General features: G+C 42.9%; 1 protein-coding gene across 1 annotated transcript in view; it reads right to left on the minus strand.

The window, feature by feature from the left end:
- The window catches only part of RAD9B (RAD9 checkpoint clamp component B), a 650494-nt gene that overhangs the window by 25810 nt on the left and 603818 nt on the right, over window positions 1-20866 (minus strand). The window contains exons 9-11 of the mRNA XM_069620274.1: window positions 13415-13528; window positions 12217-12463; window positions 11597-11653 (exon numbers count right to left, since the gene is read on the minus strand). Coding sequence (XP_069476375.1) covers window positions 11597-11653; window positions 12217-12463; window positions 13415-13528 — 418 coding nt within the window. The remainder of the gene's footprint in view (window positions 1-11596; window positions 11654-12216; window positions 12464-13414; window positions 13529-20866) is intronic.

The raw sequence follows: 20866 nt of genomic DNA on the forward strand, positions 1-20866 counted from the left end.
ATTTACACATTGTGCATTTCACGAGGGGATAGTCCTCTTTGGCACTTGGCTATAATTTTATTCACCCTCCGGGAAGTGTATACATATGGTGTGATGTAGAAGGGGATTTATTATGTCCCCCAATATGTCATAAAGATAAAAAAAAAGAGTGCACTTCTATTACAAAGATAAAACATTAGGCAAGAGCATATTAACTACCTTAGCTGTTCAAACTTAAGCTGTTAGTCTACCTCAAAGACAGTAAAAAAACATTCATCAATTAGACGTTAACCAATATTGGGTCAAACAAACAAACGCACTGATGATTAATACTTATACACAGTATTCCCATAGCCATTTGGGGATATCGCCACCATCAAAGGGTCGACCGGTTTCGATGACACTATTACTGTGGTCATCTTCTTCAGGACCAATTGTTTGAGGAAGTGCTGACCATCAAACAATAATAAGTAAGTCTTGTCTAAGAAAAGGGCCTACACTAAGAACAACCTATTGTCAATCCTTATGCTAAATACAAAAGAAGTGTAGGACAATGCTCATAAGAAAGAAGGAAGTGTTCACAAATAATAAGTCAGGATGTTTTAAGCATGGGATAAGGTAGGATTCTGCAGCACAGCACAAGGTTGAGAGCTCCCAGCACGAGCCAACAGTTCCACTCTCAGCAATCAGGGCCTTCGGTGGTTAAGTCTCTTTTCTACAAAATGGCTCTTGCCTCAGAGGATCTGATGGGTTTCAAAATAATAAACAAAAGTTCCTTTCAGTACATACATTGGGTGATGCCTCTTTGTATGCACAGTGGAATTGACTCTTCACCCTTGGATCCCCTCTTTCTGGCTCAGATCCACAAAATGTTCTTTATGATATCAGGACCTTCGATAGTTAGGTTTTCTTGCTTCAGAGGTCCTGGTAGGTTCAGAGTTCAACAAAAGTTATTTTCTGGTTGCTCTTTGGGTGATAGTTCCTCACCCTTGGGTCCCCCTCTTCCGGGTTCAGACTCGTCTCGAATATCAGTCTCCCTTGGTCGGGGTTCACTCTGGCATGCATTCCGAGACTTTCTCTGTTGCACTGTTCTTTGTTGCCTTCACGGGTTGGTGTGTGTTGGCTTCTGACCCTTGGATCCCCCTCTTCTGGGCTGAGATCCTAGTCGACTGTTCACCTCCCTCCGTCGGGTTCACTATGGCTTTCAATGCAATTTTGTCTGTGACGTTCACACATTTTAATGTCTTTTTGAACAGTTCACTGTGGACATCCCTCGGCCGGGTTTACTCTTGCCAACACACTGTATATTGGGACTTAGTCTTCACCCCTTGTTTATCGGCATCCCTCCTTCGGGTTGACTCTTGCCAACTTTGTCATCAGATTTACGAGGCAGGATTCACTTCCCTTAGCTTTACAATCATCTGTCGTTCAAAGACTTTCGACTGTACAGAGGATTTTACTAGACCCCTGTATGAACACTTTGACCCACTTTCTCGCTTTTCCCAAGGCCTTCTGGTAATGGTACTTTCAATTATCGGGTAATCGTCCAGAGTTTCCTGAGTGGGCACCCATGTGGTGCCAGATTCCTCTGTTGCTGGTTTCCCCCTTTTTAGTATCAATAGTTGTTTATGCTTTCATTAGCTGTTTGCTACTTTTTGTTCAACACAGTTTGGTTTCTTATCGGCTCTCCCCTCAACTCACTGGCTGTGATGAACCGCTCTGCTTTTCTGCTCCTTGGAGTCAAGGTTGGTACCACAGAGACAAGCGTCTCTTCCCGGCTTGGTTATCAGCAGAGGAGGGTCCCGTGTACCGTTGACATCTGCTGCAACAGACGCTGGCTACTTTGTGCGGTCTTAAGATTCCTTCTGCTGAGTTTTCCCAGCCCTTGGTTGAAAAGGGCAAGGTTGCTTCTCTCCTCATCACCCTCTCGGCTTATGCCGTCTTTCTCCTCCTCTTGAACTGCCATGCTGAGTTAGCTCTCTCGATGTGCATTCTGCCTGGCTCGTATTGTGCTCTCGTGCTCCATCTTTTATCCTTGTGGGGAAGGCAAAGGGGCGTCAGATGTGTGTGATTCTGGTCAATTGCTTGACCCTGCCTGACCCTCATGTCGGGACATGTTAGATAAACGGTTCTAGGGTTAGTCCGTTGTTTTTCGTGTCGGGGAAAAAGTGTTTGTGTTGGAAAAGGAGGGGATTAGAGTTTCTAAGGATTCCTCGGAAGGGGAAAGAGTGTTATATGAAAACCTACAAATGTAAGACTGGTAGGATTTGGGAGAAAACCAGGAATAAACAGGGTTATTACCGTGAGATGAACAAGGGGGATTGTGGGAATGGTAGTGTTTTGTCAGGGTGTTCGGGAAAGAATAACCAGAGGGGCATGGAAAAGAATGTCCAGGAGTGTTTGTGTAGGACGCAGGAAAACAGCGATTCTGGGATAGATAATTTTTGGATGCAACCGGGTTTGGGATCTTAGAGGATTGGTTATGTACAGAGGAGTCGTTGGATCTGGGCAGGAGGGATTTAATGGGAGGAAGTGAGGCAGATGTATTATAGCCTACAAAGGTCTCAGGGATCTCGTCCTCCTCTCATTCTTCCTTGGCATAGTACTGCGTCTCACCTGGGGGATACCCTGAGCATAACCCTGAAGATCCTTCCACATTTGTTTACCCCTAGGGTTGTGCTTTGAGAGAGCTGGTTCTTCCCTGGCCACCTGAATAAGGGATTCCCATGATTTATGTGGGAGAACACCCTTAGGTTTCTCACAATAAGCAGATTCACTTTGTAAGCACTCTATCAAAATGCCATATATGACAGCACTCTGCACCTGTAACTTAAATAATAGTTTATACGTAAAGTGAAGTGTTGTATATAAATACTTTGGGCCCGGTTAATGGAATTTATTTCACAGTGCAAAGTGACTTTGCAGTGCTAAAAAGTATCTTTGCACTGGCAACACAAACCCTTACTCATGGTACTATGCAAAGAGAATTTTTGTGGTACAAAGTCAATGCAAACTCACGTTATACTGCAAAAATACACTTTTCCAACCACTACTATAACACACCAAACACTACTCCAACTACAATCTGCCACTGCATTACCACCAGGCCTCAGTTTCCCTATTATTTAAAAACACTGCAACACATTACAAATCCATTGCACCACAAACACAACCCTTCCCTTATTAAAATCACCAGCACAAAAATAACCTAGATATGCATTTTTTCTTCATACCCCTATTTTTGCCCTACTCCTTATAATGTGCCAACCACACTACGCATGGGGCCTCCTTACAGGATTGCTGGTAAAACCCACTGGTAGCCGGCATGTTGCCATCAACCCTTTATTACCATTACCACCACCTCACATCGCAATGCTACCAAAATATCACAATCAGCATCAGTACACTAAGTTCCCATTCCAATACAGTCCTATCGGACTCCTTAGCAATGGGAACCATGAAGCACTGGTACCATTAGTGAAGATGCTGGTGCTTCAATGTAAAGCCTGCCGGTAGCGGCCTCCCCGCACTAAAACCTGCCAGGAGTACAGTGCCCCTACCACTAAACACAGAGTGAGACGGTCCAGAAAATCTGCCGTTAACTTTTTACTGGTACCTTTAATCACACACTAGCTCATTCATAATAATAGCCACAGCCACATTTTATTAACAACATACTTAACTTACTTTACTACACCACCCATAACTCACCTTCACTAACTCTTTTTCCCAACAACTTCTATTACCTTAATAGATAACAAACTCTCTTACTAAAAGTACTTCAACATTAACACATATACCCACTAACTTTCTTTTACAATTATAGGAAAAAAGAAGATTGAAGGAAACAGCTACCAAAGAAAGAACACTCTTCAGATCCTACAAAGTTAGTACATGAGTATAGCATGTTCACTGCTTTAATTGTCACAATGTACTTTCACTATATATTAGCCTACAATATTCTGATCTACTCACCAACATTGTACTTCACTCTTACTCATTATATTGCAACATTTAAACTCTTTTGATTCCCATCTAAACACTGTTCTTTATTCAAAACACTGCCCATTCCTTACTACCTAACAACACAGCTATCTCTCAACAACTTCTATTACACAATTTACTTCCTCAATATTCCATACCCCTATGCACATGCGGTCCAAATTCCACTGCAACGACTTTCATAGTCATTGGATTCCAAATCACTAACACACATTAGCACACACATACACACTTCTTCACCCCTTTTCTATTACATCAATACAACCCTCATACCTATGCAGTAAACCACAGCATTATACCAACCACTGTTTTCAACAAAACATCATAATGTTCCTACTTATTCCATCACAAACCCACGCCTTTCACACCTGTAAAGCCTCTTACTCCTACAACCTTCCCAACCACACCTATCATCCCACTGCACACTCACACATGCATAATACATACATAAACTTTCCACAATTTTCAAACACAAACATTCTTTTTTCCCAACAAGCAAAACAAAATGCCTGCTAAAAAGCAACTCCAAAGAAAACAAAGAAAAAATAGAGAAGATAACAATACAAAGGGTCTCTTTGGTTGTATCTGTTGTGGCATTCATGAACACGATTTTCGTCAAAAAGGGGTGGGAAGGTGAAGTTTTGGATTCATTTGGGAAAAAAGCTAATACCGGACATAAGGCGGTCCTGTTTTGAAGCTATTAGAGGTTTTAATTTTGAGAACGTTTGTAATAAGCCGGTCCGATAGCACAGCAAGTAGAGTGTTTGCTTTGACATCTGTGCAGAGCCTGCTATCGCAGGTTGGAATCCCGACGGGGCCAAACTCAGCCTTTCATCCTTCTGAGGTCGATAAATGAGCACCACACACCATGGGTAATAATAAACAGCGCTCAGATACCTGAGGGTTTGTAGCGCTATATAAAATGCAAAATTATTATTAAATAAATGAATGCAAATAAACAATAACAATAAAGACAAGCCATATAGTCATCCTCCTCTAAAACAATTTATTGAAAACATTAAAACAATTTATTGAAAACATTAAAACAAAACAGTTAGTAACCTCACTCAACAAAGGTAAACCGGACAAAAGTAAAACAACTAATGCCTCTCTTGCAAAATCTAAAAGTAGAAACAAAAGCAGACCAAGTAATTAACCTAACACTATATCTACCAATATAAGCGTACCCACAGTAAAGCAATCCAAAAAATAAAAGTTACAATAAGTTTTCCACCGTAGAGTTCTTAATGATCTTATGAAGACAGCTACAAAGTCACGCTCTACCCTTAAAAACTACTGCAGAAAACAAATCCTCGAAGCTCTAATTGACAGCGCATTTCTACTAAAGAGAAAGTTGTTTATATTTATATTAAACAGAATGAAACCACTAACTAAATGAATCAATAAATTACAAAAAGTAGTTTGAAACATGTGCAATGTCAACAGAGATACCTTTTTAAATTTCTGTGATGGTGAATTGATTCACACTAGCAGCACAGACCCATATTTCAGTGAAGACGCTTATAAACAAGATCAAAGCAACCCAATAGCCATAGACAATAATGGCTGAGGCTATGAAATGGTAGGAGACACCATTATGGCAAAAGAAACCATTATAGACAAAACTTCCCCAACAAACGTTCAACCCAATATTCCTTTTGCCCAAACAAACCATCCAGTATACAAGTGGATGTGCAGCACAATATGTAATGTACGACAACAATCTTTCAAATCTTCACGACAATTCCTAAATCACTATGTGAAACTACAAATCAAAAGTAGAATAAAAACTTTAGAAACCATGGAGTCCTGCCCAGTGCACATCCACACAGGACTGCATGGGTATTCATTAGCCTGCATTTCAGGAACTGCTTGCAAAAGCACGTTCCATCACATCAAAATGTTAGCAACATACCATTCCACTATACAACATCTTGTGCATAGACTATACTATGCAAAAAGTCCTGCTCTAGAACTGCAAAATTTAAATAGCAATCTCCTACATGGCACTGCCAAAGAATGCCTTCAAAAAATAGAATGGATCCAAAGTAAATATTTTGGAACTGAAGTTCACTTACAAAATTCAGTAACCTTTGAAGACATTAGCAACAACCTCACAAACACCACCCACCTTACAAACACATACAAAAAAAAGAAATAGCTAAGTTTCAAAACACAACTGCTGAAATACCAGACAAAGGGCCTGATCACGACTTGGGTGGTAATGCCGGCGGTATTATCGCCAGTGGTATTAGCCCTACTGCCAAACCCCGGTGCTATTAGCGCCGGATCACGGGTTTGGTGGTAATGGAATTCCCCATTCCCCACTGAGCCCATTCGGGAATTCCCCATTCCCCATTGGGCTCAATGGGGAATTTTTCACGCTCTTACCGCCGGCGGATTTCCCGCCGGCGATAATAGCATGAATTTTCGGCAGATTTCCCCCCAGCTCAGAGCTGGGGAGAAATCCGCCGAAGCCCTGATTTGGCAGACCCTTAAATCCGGCGGTAATAGCGCGATTAAGGGTTACCGCCAAACTCGTGATGAGGCCCAAAGGATGTGTCTGTTGTCGCATAACTATTTCTAAAAAGAGCACCAAAATAGTAGACATGACCTATAAAATAAAAGACAATGAGGAAACCCAATGGTTCCAATTAGATCTAACAGCAGAAAGTAAATACAAAATAACTGAACCCTCAATAGTTTGCACATACTGGACAATAACCAAATGCCATCACATGCTATTACTAATAACTTAGAAAGGTTCCCACTTCCAAAAGCTCTCCAACAACTTAGCTTGTATGAGTGCTTTATAATCCAAACAGTACACCCATTTCAAGCTATAATGCACCTTCAACCGAAAACTACCAAATTGCCTCCATTTGAGTTACTAAAAGGCATTCGTGGCAACGTAGTATATTTGCCATTAGATCTTAAAGAAAATGTAGACACTCTAGGAGTACAATGACCAATAGATCAATCATTGATTGTACTCGTTAAGGTGTACATAAGACAACATTATTTGGCAACAACTACTCGACTTAAACAAAGTTAGACAAGCCCTACAATACATTGAAGAAAACAATGAATACTACACAGATATAAACATAGAGGAAAACTTAAAAGAAACCACCCAAATAATTCAAGATTCACTACAAACTGGCCAATTTGAACGTGTAGATCCTGTTACTGAAGCCAAGATTTAAACCAGCATACAATTCACCCACTACATTCCAAAGATGCCATAGAAGATGCATTAGAAACATATCAACTGTGCCAAGGCAAAGACTCTCCAACGAGCATATGGGAGAAAAGTGTAGAAGCACGTACTTTTCCTCTACTCTTTCCTACAGGAAAAGCAAGAAGATTTGATGTAAGATCCACACAAATTAGTGCATCAGAATATCGCTCTTTACGAATCTATTCTGAAGACCACAGGTTTAGACAAAATGCAGAATACATTTTCACGCAATCATAAATACCATGTACACTTCAATTATATCATCCCACCATATTACTTATACACTATACTCCCCCATCAGTACCTATAATTACACTACACATATTACTATAACGCTTGGGGCACAGTTGTAGGGCGGTCCCAGCCCTTTTGAAATCCTCATAGACATAATGGAAAACAAAATGTTATCACACCTACAGCCCAAACTCCTGGACAGATTTGCACCAAACGTGCCCGAGGAGCGGCGGCTTGGTCCCCAAAAAAACCCCTTGCATTTGTCAAATATGATGCTTTTGATTACAAGCCATCGTATTTCACCAAAGTCTTGGATCGTCCTGGTCTGTCATTCTTTTTACTATAATTCAGTTGTGTTCAACTCCATGGATATCTTGCCTGCTGCCGCTGTGGCAGATGCTATTCCTGATCCTTCCTGTAGACAGGCTTAATTACAGTTCATCTCACCAAGCCAGTTCCAGCACTTCTCCATCCCTCATAATGCCATTCCTGTTTTTTCTTGTTCCTCAGTTGTGAGACTTTAGCAGAGACCTGGATGTTTCCCTATTTCTGTCCACATTAGCATCTTCCTTTGCCCGTTGCTTTTCAACAACCAGCTTGCACCTGACTGTTTCCTGTCCACAGTATTTTCTCTTCTCCACCCTTTGTTTAATTTCTTGTTGAGACTCCATATTTACTTTCATTGTTCTGCTGCGAGGTGTCCATTGCTTGCGTCTCTAAATCTTGCAAGAGCTTCCACAATTCTGATGGATATGTATATTCCTTCGTCTTTTGATCTTTCGTTACCAGCAATTTTGCCAGGTCCAAAAGGGTATATTTTAAGTCCCATTTTCTCAGAAGTGGTCTCATGTTCAGAACCTTTTCCTTGTTTTTAGCGTTTCCTTTGAGAAGTCTAGAGAGATTTAGATCTTTTGGCTTTCTCATATGTTCGGATTCTTTTTCTTGGTGATTAGTAGAGTTTGCAGCACCTGCTGATATTGCAGGAAACAGGCGAGTATTGGCCTTGGTGCCTGAGGATTGCTTCCATTTCTCCTTCTCACACTATGCGCCTGCTGAATTTCTAGACGCTCCTTGAATTCTATGTTCGGGGTCGCCATGATCAATTTTTCTAGACAAGCGACTGGATCTGATCCCGCTATCTTCCTCGGAAAGTCAAAAAAACATAAGTTGCTTATTCTATTTGGAACTTCTAGCTCATTGTTGGCCGTTCACAATTCTTCCACTTGTGTTGGCAGGGAGAATACCTTATCTGCAACCTCCTCGACTCTGCCAACCCTATCTTCAAATTCAACTATTCTATCTTTGATTTTGCTCATCTCTGCCTTCAGACTGAGAATTTCCCTGTTCGTTTTGATATCCATGCCTGCAACTACATCATTAAGCTTGACAAACTGTTGTAGGATGAGGGTCAATGTTGCCATCTCCAGCATCTGACTGCGTCCTTCTGATAACTGGGATGCCATTTTGTCTGTGTCAGTGGGCACAATTAATTTCCTCTGTATCAATTGTTCTCCTCCCTTGAACCCCCCCTGTTTGGTGTCAGAACGAATCCTATTTTATATTTGCAAGAGCTCTTGTGGGGGAGCTCTGCAATGTGTTCCATTAATTTCCATATCCCCTTGCCTGTCTAAAAACAGCCTTCTTTATATTGATACCCAGCGTTTGCCTCAATGATTCACTGTATGGTTTCATTCTTCTCCTATGCTGATGGTATCACGATAGATCCCTTTCTATTGCCATGAGTGTTCTCTGGCCTTATTGCTCCACGTTCCCCAGGCAGCTTCTCCGCTGCTTATATATGCTGAGGATATTCAGCGCAGTGTGTCAGTTTTACTCATGCTTGGTCGGAAGTATCGAGGGGGCCCGAGGGTTAGTACTAAGTGGCCATTTTCATGGAGCGGTGGCCACACCACCTTACATTATTTCTAACAGGGAGGTGATGTTGGTCAACTTCCTGGCAAATCAGGGAGCTTGGAATGATGGCATTACCTCATGGTACTGCGCTCATTCCGTGGCCCCTAAGCAACGGAAGCCTGCCATCTTGCCTCACGGGGCTGCAACCTCCAGTCCCTCCTAACATCTCCCCCATCACCGACTCCCTAACTATACTACCCCGAACTCCTCCATGCATGCACTTACCACTTGCAGCATCTCCATATCCTGTGCGCTGGCTTGAAATCCATCCGGCCTGCCACCTCCCGGGTACACCAATGACCGTCATGGAAACGGAAACGTGACTAGGAGTAATTCACTTCTGCCTTGGACCATGGAATCTATTTTCCTGTGTAGTTATAAAAGAAATTGTGATACAGCCGCGGCGCCATTCTTGACTTTTTTTAGCAGCACTGACAGTATGTCTGGTGCTGTAAGCTACAGCTATAAACCTTCCTATTTATTTATTATTTTATTTTGTTATGGGGCCATTACCAGCATGTAAGGGCATCGGGCCGTCATTGTAACTTGGGTCTCAGGCTATACCTGATGATAATGCCACCCATCTAGGGGGTTACTGCTTAAATATCACTTGTTAGGCTATTCATATTGCACATCATAGCTAATTTTAACATATAACATAAACATATATAAAATGTAATGTGTATAATGGACCAATAATGCTGTCTTGGGGGTCTGGTGATATCTACAAACTTCATGACCTCCAGCCTTGTAGTTTATGTGACCAGAGCAAGTCAAATGAATTATTGGACCATAATACAAAGTTATCAGTTATGTGTCTTCTATATCCCACACATGTGGGATCAGCATCAAGAATGAGAAACCGCTTGCTGCACATGTAACATCTTTTATTGGCTTGCAGAAATTTCAAAGGCATCCTGTGCTGGGTGTGTTTTGCTCCCCTCAGATAGCACAGATGGCCTTAATAAACTCACAGGCCCAAGGGTGTTTATTGGCAACTCTTTCAACTCTTTGAGGTGATGGGTCGGAGGTTGTAAGATAATTCGACAAAGAGTTGTTCTAGCTGGTCCCTGAGCCTCCAGTAGGCTCCCTCAACCCTAACCCAGGCTTCCCTATGACCCCAAGGTCTGCGTGAACAATAATGATTGGTAGCTGTCAAAGATAACCTCTGCACTGTTGAAGGGCTTAAAGGCCAAGGACATATCCACCTTCATTCCTCTCGGATTTACTAAGGGTACGCTATTCTAGTGTTCCTAAATGAGGGTCTTAATGATTTCAGTTGGTGCCTGGGTTTTCCCAATCATTCCCCTCTCACTATCTCCCTCTCACTGCTCTCCCTGATCTTATGTCTCCTTGTCTATCCCCTTCCTGTTTTTACTCCCTCTCTCATATTCCTCCTGCCTATTCTTCCACTTTCCACCTCCCCTCTCTCTCCCTCCCGCTCTCTCTCTCACTCTCTTTTTCTCGCTCTCTCCTTTTTTCCTCCCACCTCTTTCCTCCGCTCACCACGCTGATCATCTCACACTGCTCTCCACTATATCTCTATCCCTTCCCTCCTTCACCAATTACTCTCTCCAACTCCTCCATCACCTTCTATCTACCTTGCACAACCACTCTCCCCTTATAGCTCCTCGCCAATGTCCACCTCTTTCTTACACTCTCTTTGTCTCTACTATGACCTTCTTCCTCTACATTCTTACCCATTTCCTCTCCTATCTCTTACACCCACCCCACTGCCACTCACTCTCAGGCCACTCACTCTCACATACACTCGGACACTCTGACAATCGCAGGCTCACTCTCTCCACTGTATACCACTCTCCCACACAATACCTCACTTGTACTCCTATCCAACTTCTTCACAGTGTCTTCTGTCGTTTTCTTGAACACCCTTCACTCTGTGTTTGTCTCCTGCTGGTCTTTTATACCTGTAGCGTCTTGACTTTAGCTTTCTCCCCCCCCCATCCCCCTCACTGGGTCTACGTTTCAACTGAAATGTGGGCCCTAGTCTAATGCTGCCTCTTTCCCTGGGGTTGTGTGGTTGTGTTGTAAGGCTACACAGACCTCTTTTAGCCATTCCCCCTTATGGTGCACGGCAAATTCTAGAGTCTGATATTTTCTATGATGGATCTTGGGTCAGCCCGCTGCTCAGTTCAATCTGTGATGAGTAATGCTTCTTGCATAGAACAGGCGCCGGGATCTCAGAAGCTGTAGGGAAGTATCTACCTGTCTTGCAGTCTGCTGGGCTTGCTCTGTAGGCAGTGAATGTTGTTCCTGGTAGTTCTGCAAGAATGAAACGAGAAATCAGGACAGAATTGAGGGTGCATGGCATTGGGTGATTGGAAGTGGTACCAGTATTTCCATTCAAAGCACATTCAAAGGAGTTCAGAGACTGGGTCCCTCCCAAATCCCTCCTCCCCTCTCCGAGGTTGGACTGAACCTGGGATATGCCCTTGTATGTCCCCTACCCCAGGCTTGGAGGGATTCTTGTTCCTCCCTGACTGGGTCAATCCCCTGAGCCTGTCGCAATGAACATTGTCGATCCTTTCTGCAATTCTAGTGAAATACATTTACTTTGAGTTGTATTTTCTTTGAAATTGTTTTCTTTTAACTGTATTTAATTGTAAAAAAAAAAAGTTGTGCCGATGTGGTTGGGCAACCTGTATCCACCAGAACATGCTTTTTGTTATCGCAGTGCAATGTTGTGGCAATACAGGACATATATGTTTTGAAAAACAAGAGGTAATACGCAGCAGTGGCAGGGAATTATTAAACAACACAAACACATAGAAATTAATGTTTTTGGTATGTACATGTAAGAATAGAAAACCTACATGGTACCTTACATTTTTATAAGTAGGAGTCCTTGGTATAACTTCCTCCATTAGGTCATTGTCTTCATCAGAAACCCCTTTATTGTTTGGAACTGATTTTTGCAGGAGTGTGCTCCCAATATCATTAGCAGACTTATTACAATTCCGTCTTTTGTTCCAGCTCAAGTATTTATTAGTTGTCATGGATTCGGTATAATTCTCTTTATCGGTTTCTTCAATAGCTACTTCTTTAGCAGCGTTCGCACGTTCCTGTGTAAAGCTGGACCAAAAAAGTCAACAGTTAGTCGTTCTATTTCCATTGCACAATCAAGGGGCCCATTTTAATTTGGGCAGCAAACGACAGTGAAAAACCTGGTGGAGACAAGTCTCCACCTGTTTTTGCATTCCATGCCAATTCCACTATGGATTCAGACAGTGCATAGCTTAAAATCCGCCTTGCCTTTTTCCACTGGTCCGGCTGCTAACCAGGCCTAATTCATAGGGATTCATTGTAGTGCTGCCACCATTCACGTACATGGCAGCACACATTACCACGCTTACTAGTCTGGTTGTAAAAACATAGAAACCTAGGACAGCATAGATTCCCATGCATTTTTACATCCTCACCAGTAAACAATCAGAATTCCGCATGGCAGGCAGCGTGCACAATTACAATTAAATGTTGCCTATCATGCTCATGTGGGAGGCAACGTTTACTCAATCGCACGGTTGAGTGCAAATGCGCAGGGCAAAAGGGGAGGTAAACGCGTGTACGCTGCCTTTTGCCCTGCACATTTGCCAAATGTTGGTGGCACGGAGCCGCCTATGTGTATTTCTACACATAACGTCTCCCTGCAGCCAAATTACTCTTCAGAACAGAATTAGCTCCTCTGTGAATAGATTAGCTCCCTTGATTCATCTCACTCCAATTTCTTTTTTTCCACATTAAATAATTTGTCAGCAAAATCTTTGCTGGTAGTGCTTATTTTCATTTTAATGAAACTATGATGCATGCTGTACTAGCAGACTAGTAACCATCCCTAATGCCAAGATATGGCGTTTTCTGTGTTGGACAGCAATGAGATCATTCTAATTCCAAACTTTAACATGCCAAATCCTTTGCATACTCATGAAATGAATACCATGATCAAATTCAAAACCACTAAGCTTGTGCAGCCATCAGCGGTTAATACCACCAAAAATCAACATGTATACCATAGCAAAAAACTACCTATGTGAGATGAGCTGTGACCTTTGTGAGACCGCTCCGGTGTCTGTATCAGCTAATGTAGCAAGAACAATGTTTGCTTCAAACACTATGTCTTCAACGCTGAATGCAACTGGCCTAAAGACAAGTACACAGGAATACAGTCAAAGGAATACATTACCATCTTATTTTGTGAAAAGATTTTTCAGCAATATAAAACTACGATAATGATAATAGTCGAAAAACATTTCTAGATTCCTGTAAGGTCACAATGAAACAGTATTATATATTATTGGAGTATACTTCTCCACAAAAAGAGAGTTCCATTTCAGAATACTGAACACGCTAAAGGTGTCCAGTATGAATAAAAGAATAACTTCTGCAATGACATATCCCATTAAAAATATGCATAATATGATTTAACCGCATGCCAGCTTACAAAACATGTTAAATGTGGCAGCCTGTCAGTTTAAACATTGTCATACCAATTTCCACTTTGGTAAGCCAGTATCAAAATACCACAGTTCATCACATATTATCAATGTCACGCCTGTTTCAATAGTCCTGTGCATGAAAAAAACAAAGGTTGCCCAGGTGTGAAAATGAGGGAATCATCGATATACATAACAGGCTCAAATCATACAAAAGAATGTTTAATGTACAAATAAAAAAACATTAAAATCAGGAAAATGATTTTTAACGTAAAATGCTAGAACATGGTTTGAAGAGGCATGATGCCCACGTTCCATTCACAGAGCAACATGGTGCGGGGTCAGGTCCTGCGGCGCATCCGGGGTGCTGAGGCTCATGTCAATTCTGGGAATTTAGGTCAGCTGGTTTCAAGTTCATCGTGTGTTTGGTTTGCAGAATACATGTTTCTTTTCAGGTTCCCTGAGGTGTTGGTACATCTCAGAAAGGAAATCCAGTGGAAACAATTTGCAAAAAAGCGTATTAAGGATTTTATCATACCTAATACATTTTTCTCTGTGAATTTAATCACGAATTAATCTGCACTCTAACGATTTTTTTATTTTACATAGTAGGAATATTATAAAAACATCAAAATTTGATAAAAATCATCCTATTAAATCATTCATACATTTATCCACATCCATACAACATCCATCCAAATACTCATACAACTCATCAATAAGTACAAGATAAAAACATATAACAAATATAACAATTCATCCACAATTTCATAGTTATACAAAACGTTTTTGTGCAAAACAACACATAGTGCAGGGCCACAATAGGATTTTTAAGTGGTCAGCAACAACAACACACAATGCATGGCCACAGTAGATTTTAGAAGAGGTGGTCGGCAGTCAGGATAGGCCAAAAAGAGACTTCGCAAGTGGCCTTATCCTAGGTTTCTCTCAACCGGTTTCGACGTGTAAACGATGGTTTGGTACGTCTTCATCAGGAGATAAAGGGTAGTTGTCTACAAACAAAACAAATTTATGGGCCCATCAGTTCCATATCCAAAACTAAGATCAAGTGAAAAAGATAGGCCAAGTGAAAGGAGGCAGAAAAGAAAATGCAAATACATGACTTCACAAAGCTAAATTGCAGACATAAAATGTTCTGCTAGTGTCCTGCTGAAAATCCACCAATATCTACATATATTGGGGTTAAACTCAGGGCGTCATGCATGGAGTGCTACCATAAGGAATCAGTGTCCCTAGACCAGGCTGGTGCAGATCATCATTGTGGCAAAGAGTGATGGAAAATTTGATACACACCAAATGGAAAGAAGTCAGAGCCCACATGCAATTGTTTGGAAAAAACTTTTGAAGGGACAACTTGCAAACCAACCTTGGCAACTGTCACAGGAATCAGTCCGTTGTATACATTTTGTATGAAACAGAAAACACTGGCATGCAAATTGGCAATGTTCTGGTTAACAATCCTGCATCGCAGATGGTTGAATTTTAAGCTCCATTCTGTGAGTGTTTCTAAAGAAATTATATCAGAAACCGTAGCCATAAATACGTCAAAGTAACTCGTAACTTATTGGTACATAGATGTATTTTACAATGTCCATATAACAGAGGAGGTCTAAGAAGGTCTGTAGCTGGCTCCAAAGAGCTACTTACCTGCGGATAGCATCCCACGAAAATCGTAGCCGCTGCTAGAACGGGAACTAAAGTCCCCGGGATCAGGTACTTGCTCTGGTCATCTACGTCTCGTTCGAACGGGTGGGAGACGCGCATCTAAACTACGTCTTTTTACCTACGCGTTAAGAGCACCTGGCTACCTATCATGTGATTATACTGTGCCGTGTTGATAGGGTAATACACGACCTAAAGGGACACGTGATTGTTGGTCCACGTAGCGTGTGCGTCCGTCAATCGTGAATACTGAATGACGTATTCACATTGAGCCGCGTGAATGGAAAAAGTGATCGGAAAAAGTGATCAGCTTTTGTATGTATAATTACAAAAGACATTTCGGAGTGGATCAATAAGGAATACTATGTGCCTACATGCCAGGGTTCCAAAGTATTTAACCCCTGGGTCAATGTTTTTAGATTGAAAATCCATAATTCTTCTTTGTAGGCTAGGTTTTTTAGGATTTCAGTGGAATTATTACCAAAAACCTTTTCCACACAAAACCATTCCATTTGATCTACTTTGTGGCCCATCTCAACATAATGGATCACCATTGGGGCATTAAGATTACGAGTTTTTATTTTTGAGCGGTGCTCGTTAATCCGTGTACTCACTTCCCGGGTCGTTTTTCCAATGTACATTTTTTGACATGGGCATCGGATTGCGTAAATGACATTTTTACTTTTGCAAGTCGTAAAGGTGCGGAGATCCCAATTTTTTTGTTGCATGAAGAACAAAGTCGTTTTTTTAGAAAATCAGCAAGCCACACAAGTGGTACATGGATAATGCCCGAGGACCGGATTTTGATTAAGATCCCGTATCATAGTAGGTTTGAGATTGCTTCTGCTGGCACGTGTGATCTTCTGTTTTAGATTTTTACTCTTTTTAAATGCAAAGTGAGGTTTAGGTAACATAGTTCCTGATGCATTTAAAATGCGCCAATTTTTTAATATAATGCCTTTTATGGCTTCACTATGTTGACAAAAAGTAGATACGCACACTAGTTCTTTTTTTTTCTGTAGTTGAACTTTGGGTAACAATAAAGCCTCTCTATTTGCAAAACAAGCTCTTTTTCTGGATTGTTTTATGAGTATTTTAGGGTAACCCCGTTCCAGTAGTCTTTGTTCCAAAACAAGGGCATGTTTTGTAAAATTGTTGATATCTGTACAGTTGCGACGTAGTCGCAAAAACATGCCATAAGGCAAATTGCGCAAGAGACTTGCCGGGTGTTGGCTCTCATATTTTAGTGTTGTATTTCGTTCAGTCGCTTTTCTGTGTAATTCGGTATGGAGGACACATCCATCAGTGAAAATAGATAAGTCCAAGAATGCAATTCTCGACGTGGAGTGTTCAAAAGTGAAATGGATGTCTATGTCCACTTTATTGAGCCATTCCACAAACGCCAGCAAAGATTCCATCGATCCCTCCCAGATCATGAATATGTCGTCGATATATCGACGCTATATCTTGATTTTTTCTCTAAACGGGTTGGAAATGTGCAGGATTTTTTCTTCCTCAAGTAGAGGCCAAATTTGGGGCAAAATTAAACCCCATGGCTGTGCCTTTACTTTGTAGAAAAAATTATTCCTTACATTTAAAGAAGCTATTGGTCAAAACCAATTGAGCTGCTTTACACAGAAATTCTGTTGGTACAATGTGGGGGGGGGGTGGTCTCCTATCTAGGATTGTTCTTAAACAGAGAATTGCTCTGTCTTGAGGTATATTTGTATATAGCGCCTCAATATCTAGGGAGACCAATATTTGTGTAGATGAATCGAAAGGTCTTAATTCGACAAGATTGATTACGTCTCGTGAGTCCAGTAAAAAGGTTGGGGTGGTCATAGCCAAAGGTTTTATGAAAAAATTGATGTATTTGGATATTGGTTCGAGTAGAGAACCACAACCAGAAACTATGGGCCGACCTGGAGGATTTTCAATATTTTTGTGTATTTTCGGCATGATGTAAAACAGGGGCGTACGCTCTTCTGAAAAATTAATATATTCAGATTCTTTTGTCGAAAGGAACCCTGCATGGTTACCTTCCTCTGTAAGTGCCAAAATCTTGTCCTTGATGGATTTTGATGGGTCATGAGCAATCCGAGTATAGTGGACTGGGATAGACAGAAGTCGCAGGACTTCTTGGTCATATTTGCTTGCTTCCCAGACCACTATCCCCCCATCCTTATCTGCAGCCTTGATTACTATAAAGGGATCGTCAGCTAATGTATGTATTGCCTGGAACTCCTGTCATTTCAAATTAGGTCCTGAATGCATTCTTGGATAACGAATTACTTGTTCAATTTCTTTTAAAACCAATTTTTCAAAAATGGTCACCTCTCAGGGCAAATCATTCAAATTGGGAGTAAACGTGGATGGTCTAGACAACCCCGAAATGTTTTGTTCTCTGGAAATCACATTATTCTGAAAATAGAGACGAAGTCTCAATTTTCTTAGAAAACCTTTGATTTCATTTATTATTGCCATTGCACTAGGGTTCTGGGAAGGACCAAATGATAATCCTCGTTCCAAGATAGACATTTCCGCTGGTGTAAGAATACGTGAAGAAAGATTAAAGATGGGTAGTGTCTGCTCAGAGACACTAGATTGTTCACTTACCACCTGTAGGCGCGATTGCGAGTTTGAAAATCGTGATGCATCATGCCCTGCCCTGAAAGGTTCTGGGGGGGCATGTTGTGAGTCATTCACCCTTGGGGGGCATTTGCTTTTGATATGGCAGCCCCTCGCATCACTACTTAAAGGCTTCCCATAATGTACTTGCCGAGTCAACGCTACCCGTATTCTCCTCAAAGTAATTGGCAATCTCCTCCCTTATATCTTCTCTAAAGACTGGATCCTTGAGCGCCTCAGCACGAAGGCGCCACGTCGGGATCCGTGCACTCGGGGGGTGATACTGCCACCCCAGGACCAATGGCGAGTGATCTGAGAGGACCCTCGCCTTATATTCTACCTGAGTAATCTCTGCTATTACATCCGACGTGGCAAAGACGTAGTCCAGCCTCGTATGTAGCTGTTGAGGGGCGGAGTAATGCGAGTATTGCCTTTCTTGGGGGTATCTAGTTCTCCACACATCCACCAGACGAAAGTCATCTAGCAGTGTCTGTAGTGCCTTCGCCGCTGGGGAAGGTCTATCAATCTTACCATCCGATCTGTCTACGTTAGGATTCAGTACACAGTTAAAATCACCACCCCAAATCACTGCACTGCCCATACATATGCCGAGGTTGGCACTCAGAGTCCTGAAATATGCTGCTGTATCCCGATTGGGGGCATATGTATTTACAATGCTTATTTCCTTATTCTCCACCAGCCCTCTCAGCATGACCATCCTCCCATCCGTCTCCGCCACCTCCTGCAATGGGTAGAACGGAACATGCGGCGCCACCCAGATTAGTACTCTGAATGGGGGTATAAAGATCAGCCCTAAGAGGCTCCTTCACCACGCAACATTCTCTGTGCTCACGGATCATGTTTCCTATCAACCAGTGTATGCCCACCTTCCAGCTGCATCTATGACTATAATCAAGTCTCACAGTCTTAGGTCCCACCAGATTCGCAGCTTTACTTATCTCGTCCTGCTCCATCTTCTTTCTGAATATCTGGCTCTTGAGGGCAGCTTTGCATATCTAGCCACCCCATGGCGTCCACCGGAGTGTCGAAGAACAATGTCTTGTTCTTATAGAAAACTTTTAGTTTGGCCGGGTAGAGCAGCATGTACTTGTAACCAGCCTCCCGCAATCTCCTCTTGACAGATCCAAAGTTCATACGGCTTCGTTGTACCTGCAGGGTATAATCCGGATAGGCAGTTATGCTTGCCGCCCCTCTCTGTATTGTTCCACCTTTGCAGAAGTATTCAAGGATTCTCTCCCGATCCCGATAGTTAAGGATCTTGGCGATCATCGGCCTGGGCGGAGTTCCCGGCAGCGGCTTCCTCATTAGGGCCCTGTGCGCTCTTTCCACTGCGAATCCCTGAGTCAGGGTTCCCCCGGCGATCTCCTGCAGCAGCATATTTTCCACGAATTCCGTCGGGTTGTGTCCCTCGGCTCCTTCTGGTAGTCCTACAATGTGAATATTATTCCTCCGGGCACGTCCTTCCGCTTCCTCCGCCCTACTTTCCAAATTGCCCACACGTTGCACCAGGGCATGGAGCTCTCGTTTGTGCGCAGAGAAGTCTGCCGTAGTAGGGCCCATCTCTTTCTCCAGAGTCTCTGTGCGCTCCGCCAGAGTCCTAACATCCTGCCTGAGGAGGTTCATGTCTTCCTGTACCGCCCCAACCTGGAGCTCCATTGCCGTCTTCAATTCCGTCACAGCTAATTGGAGCTTGGTCTCCCAGGCCGCCTTCAAATCCGCGATCGCCTCAAGGACCTCCTGATTCGTGCCCACTGCAGCCATTCCTCCTGCCGGGGTTTTGTCTTTACTCCTGGCTCCGTCCGGGCCAGTCGGTGTTCTGGCGTATTTGTTCAGTGTGGGCTGCTTACCCTTTACCTTGGTCTGTTTGTTCGCCATCTCAGTATTTCCGTATGCTGCAGAATACACTCCTAGGGGTGCAATCCCCAGCGCCTCAAGGCTGTTCCAATATCTTTTATGAGGCCTCAGGGAGGCTGTGGTAAAGGTCCTAGCAGTCTGTCTATGTTACACGGGTGGATTGTGCACCGCACCCTTGATAACGCTGTTGCCCAGTGATGTGCCCCAGCGTGGCTACGCTCACAGTGGCCTGTTATCCTCCGTGGAGCTTGACTCTCCACTAACCATACCGCAGTTCATTTCTGTGGTCCTCCCGGGCCGTGGTCTTCGCTGCTCATTATGGGAATTAGCAATGTGTCCTGTGTCCCTCTTTCAACCTTCCTGGGGCAAGTGTCTACCAGCGCCTACAGTGCCAACTACATTCCCTGATGGGCAATGGGACTGTGTGTTAGTGCCCTTCTGCAGCTGATTCAGGGGATGTCTCTCTGGGGGTGGTATGGCCCCCTATGCTGTGGCGTTTGCATGGCCTTTTCTCTAGGCCCCCCTGCCTGTACGATTGCAAAATGTTCACTTGGAGGGTCGGCCTTCAAATTATCGTGTGCTGCTCTGTTATAGGCATCCAGCTCCTATCTTGATCCCATCATTCAGGCCATCCTGCGCCCCTACGGGCCGTTCTGCAATTCCTGGAAGGTGAACAAGGGATTTTCCTCAGGCCAGCGCCTGATGTTTTCAGATGGGCTCCGGTGTGGAGCCCTTGCTTGGCTAGCCTTAAGCAGGTGTCCAAGGAGGGGCGCAGGGCATCCCCCTAACGCCGCTTCACTTTGCTCTCTGCAGAGCACCCTTCATCTGCTGTTCGCATGGCCACCCCAACGCCTCCGCT

Source organism: Ambystoma mexicanum, chromosome 10 (genome assembly GCF_040938575.1).
Source record: "Ambystoma mexicanum isolate Mex_15411 chromosome 10, UKY_AmexF1_1, whole genome shotgun sequence".
NCBI classification, from domain to species: Eukaryota; Metazoa; Chordata; class Amphibia; order Caudata; family Ambystomatidae; genus Ambystoma; species Ambystoma mexicanum.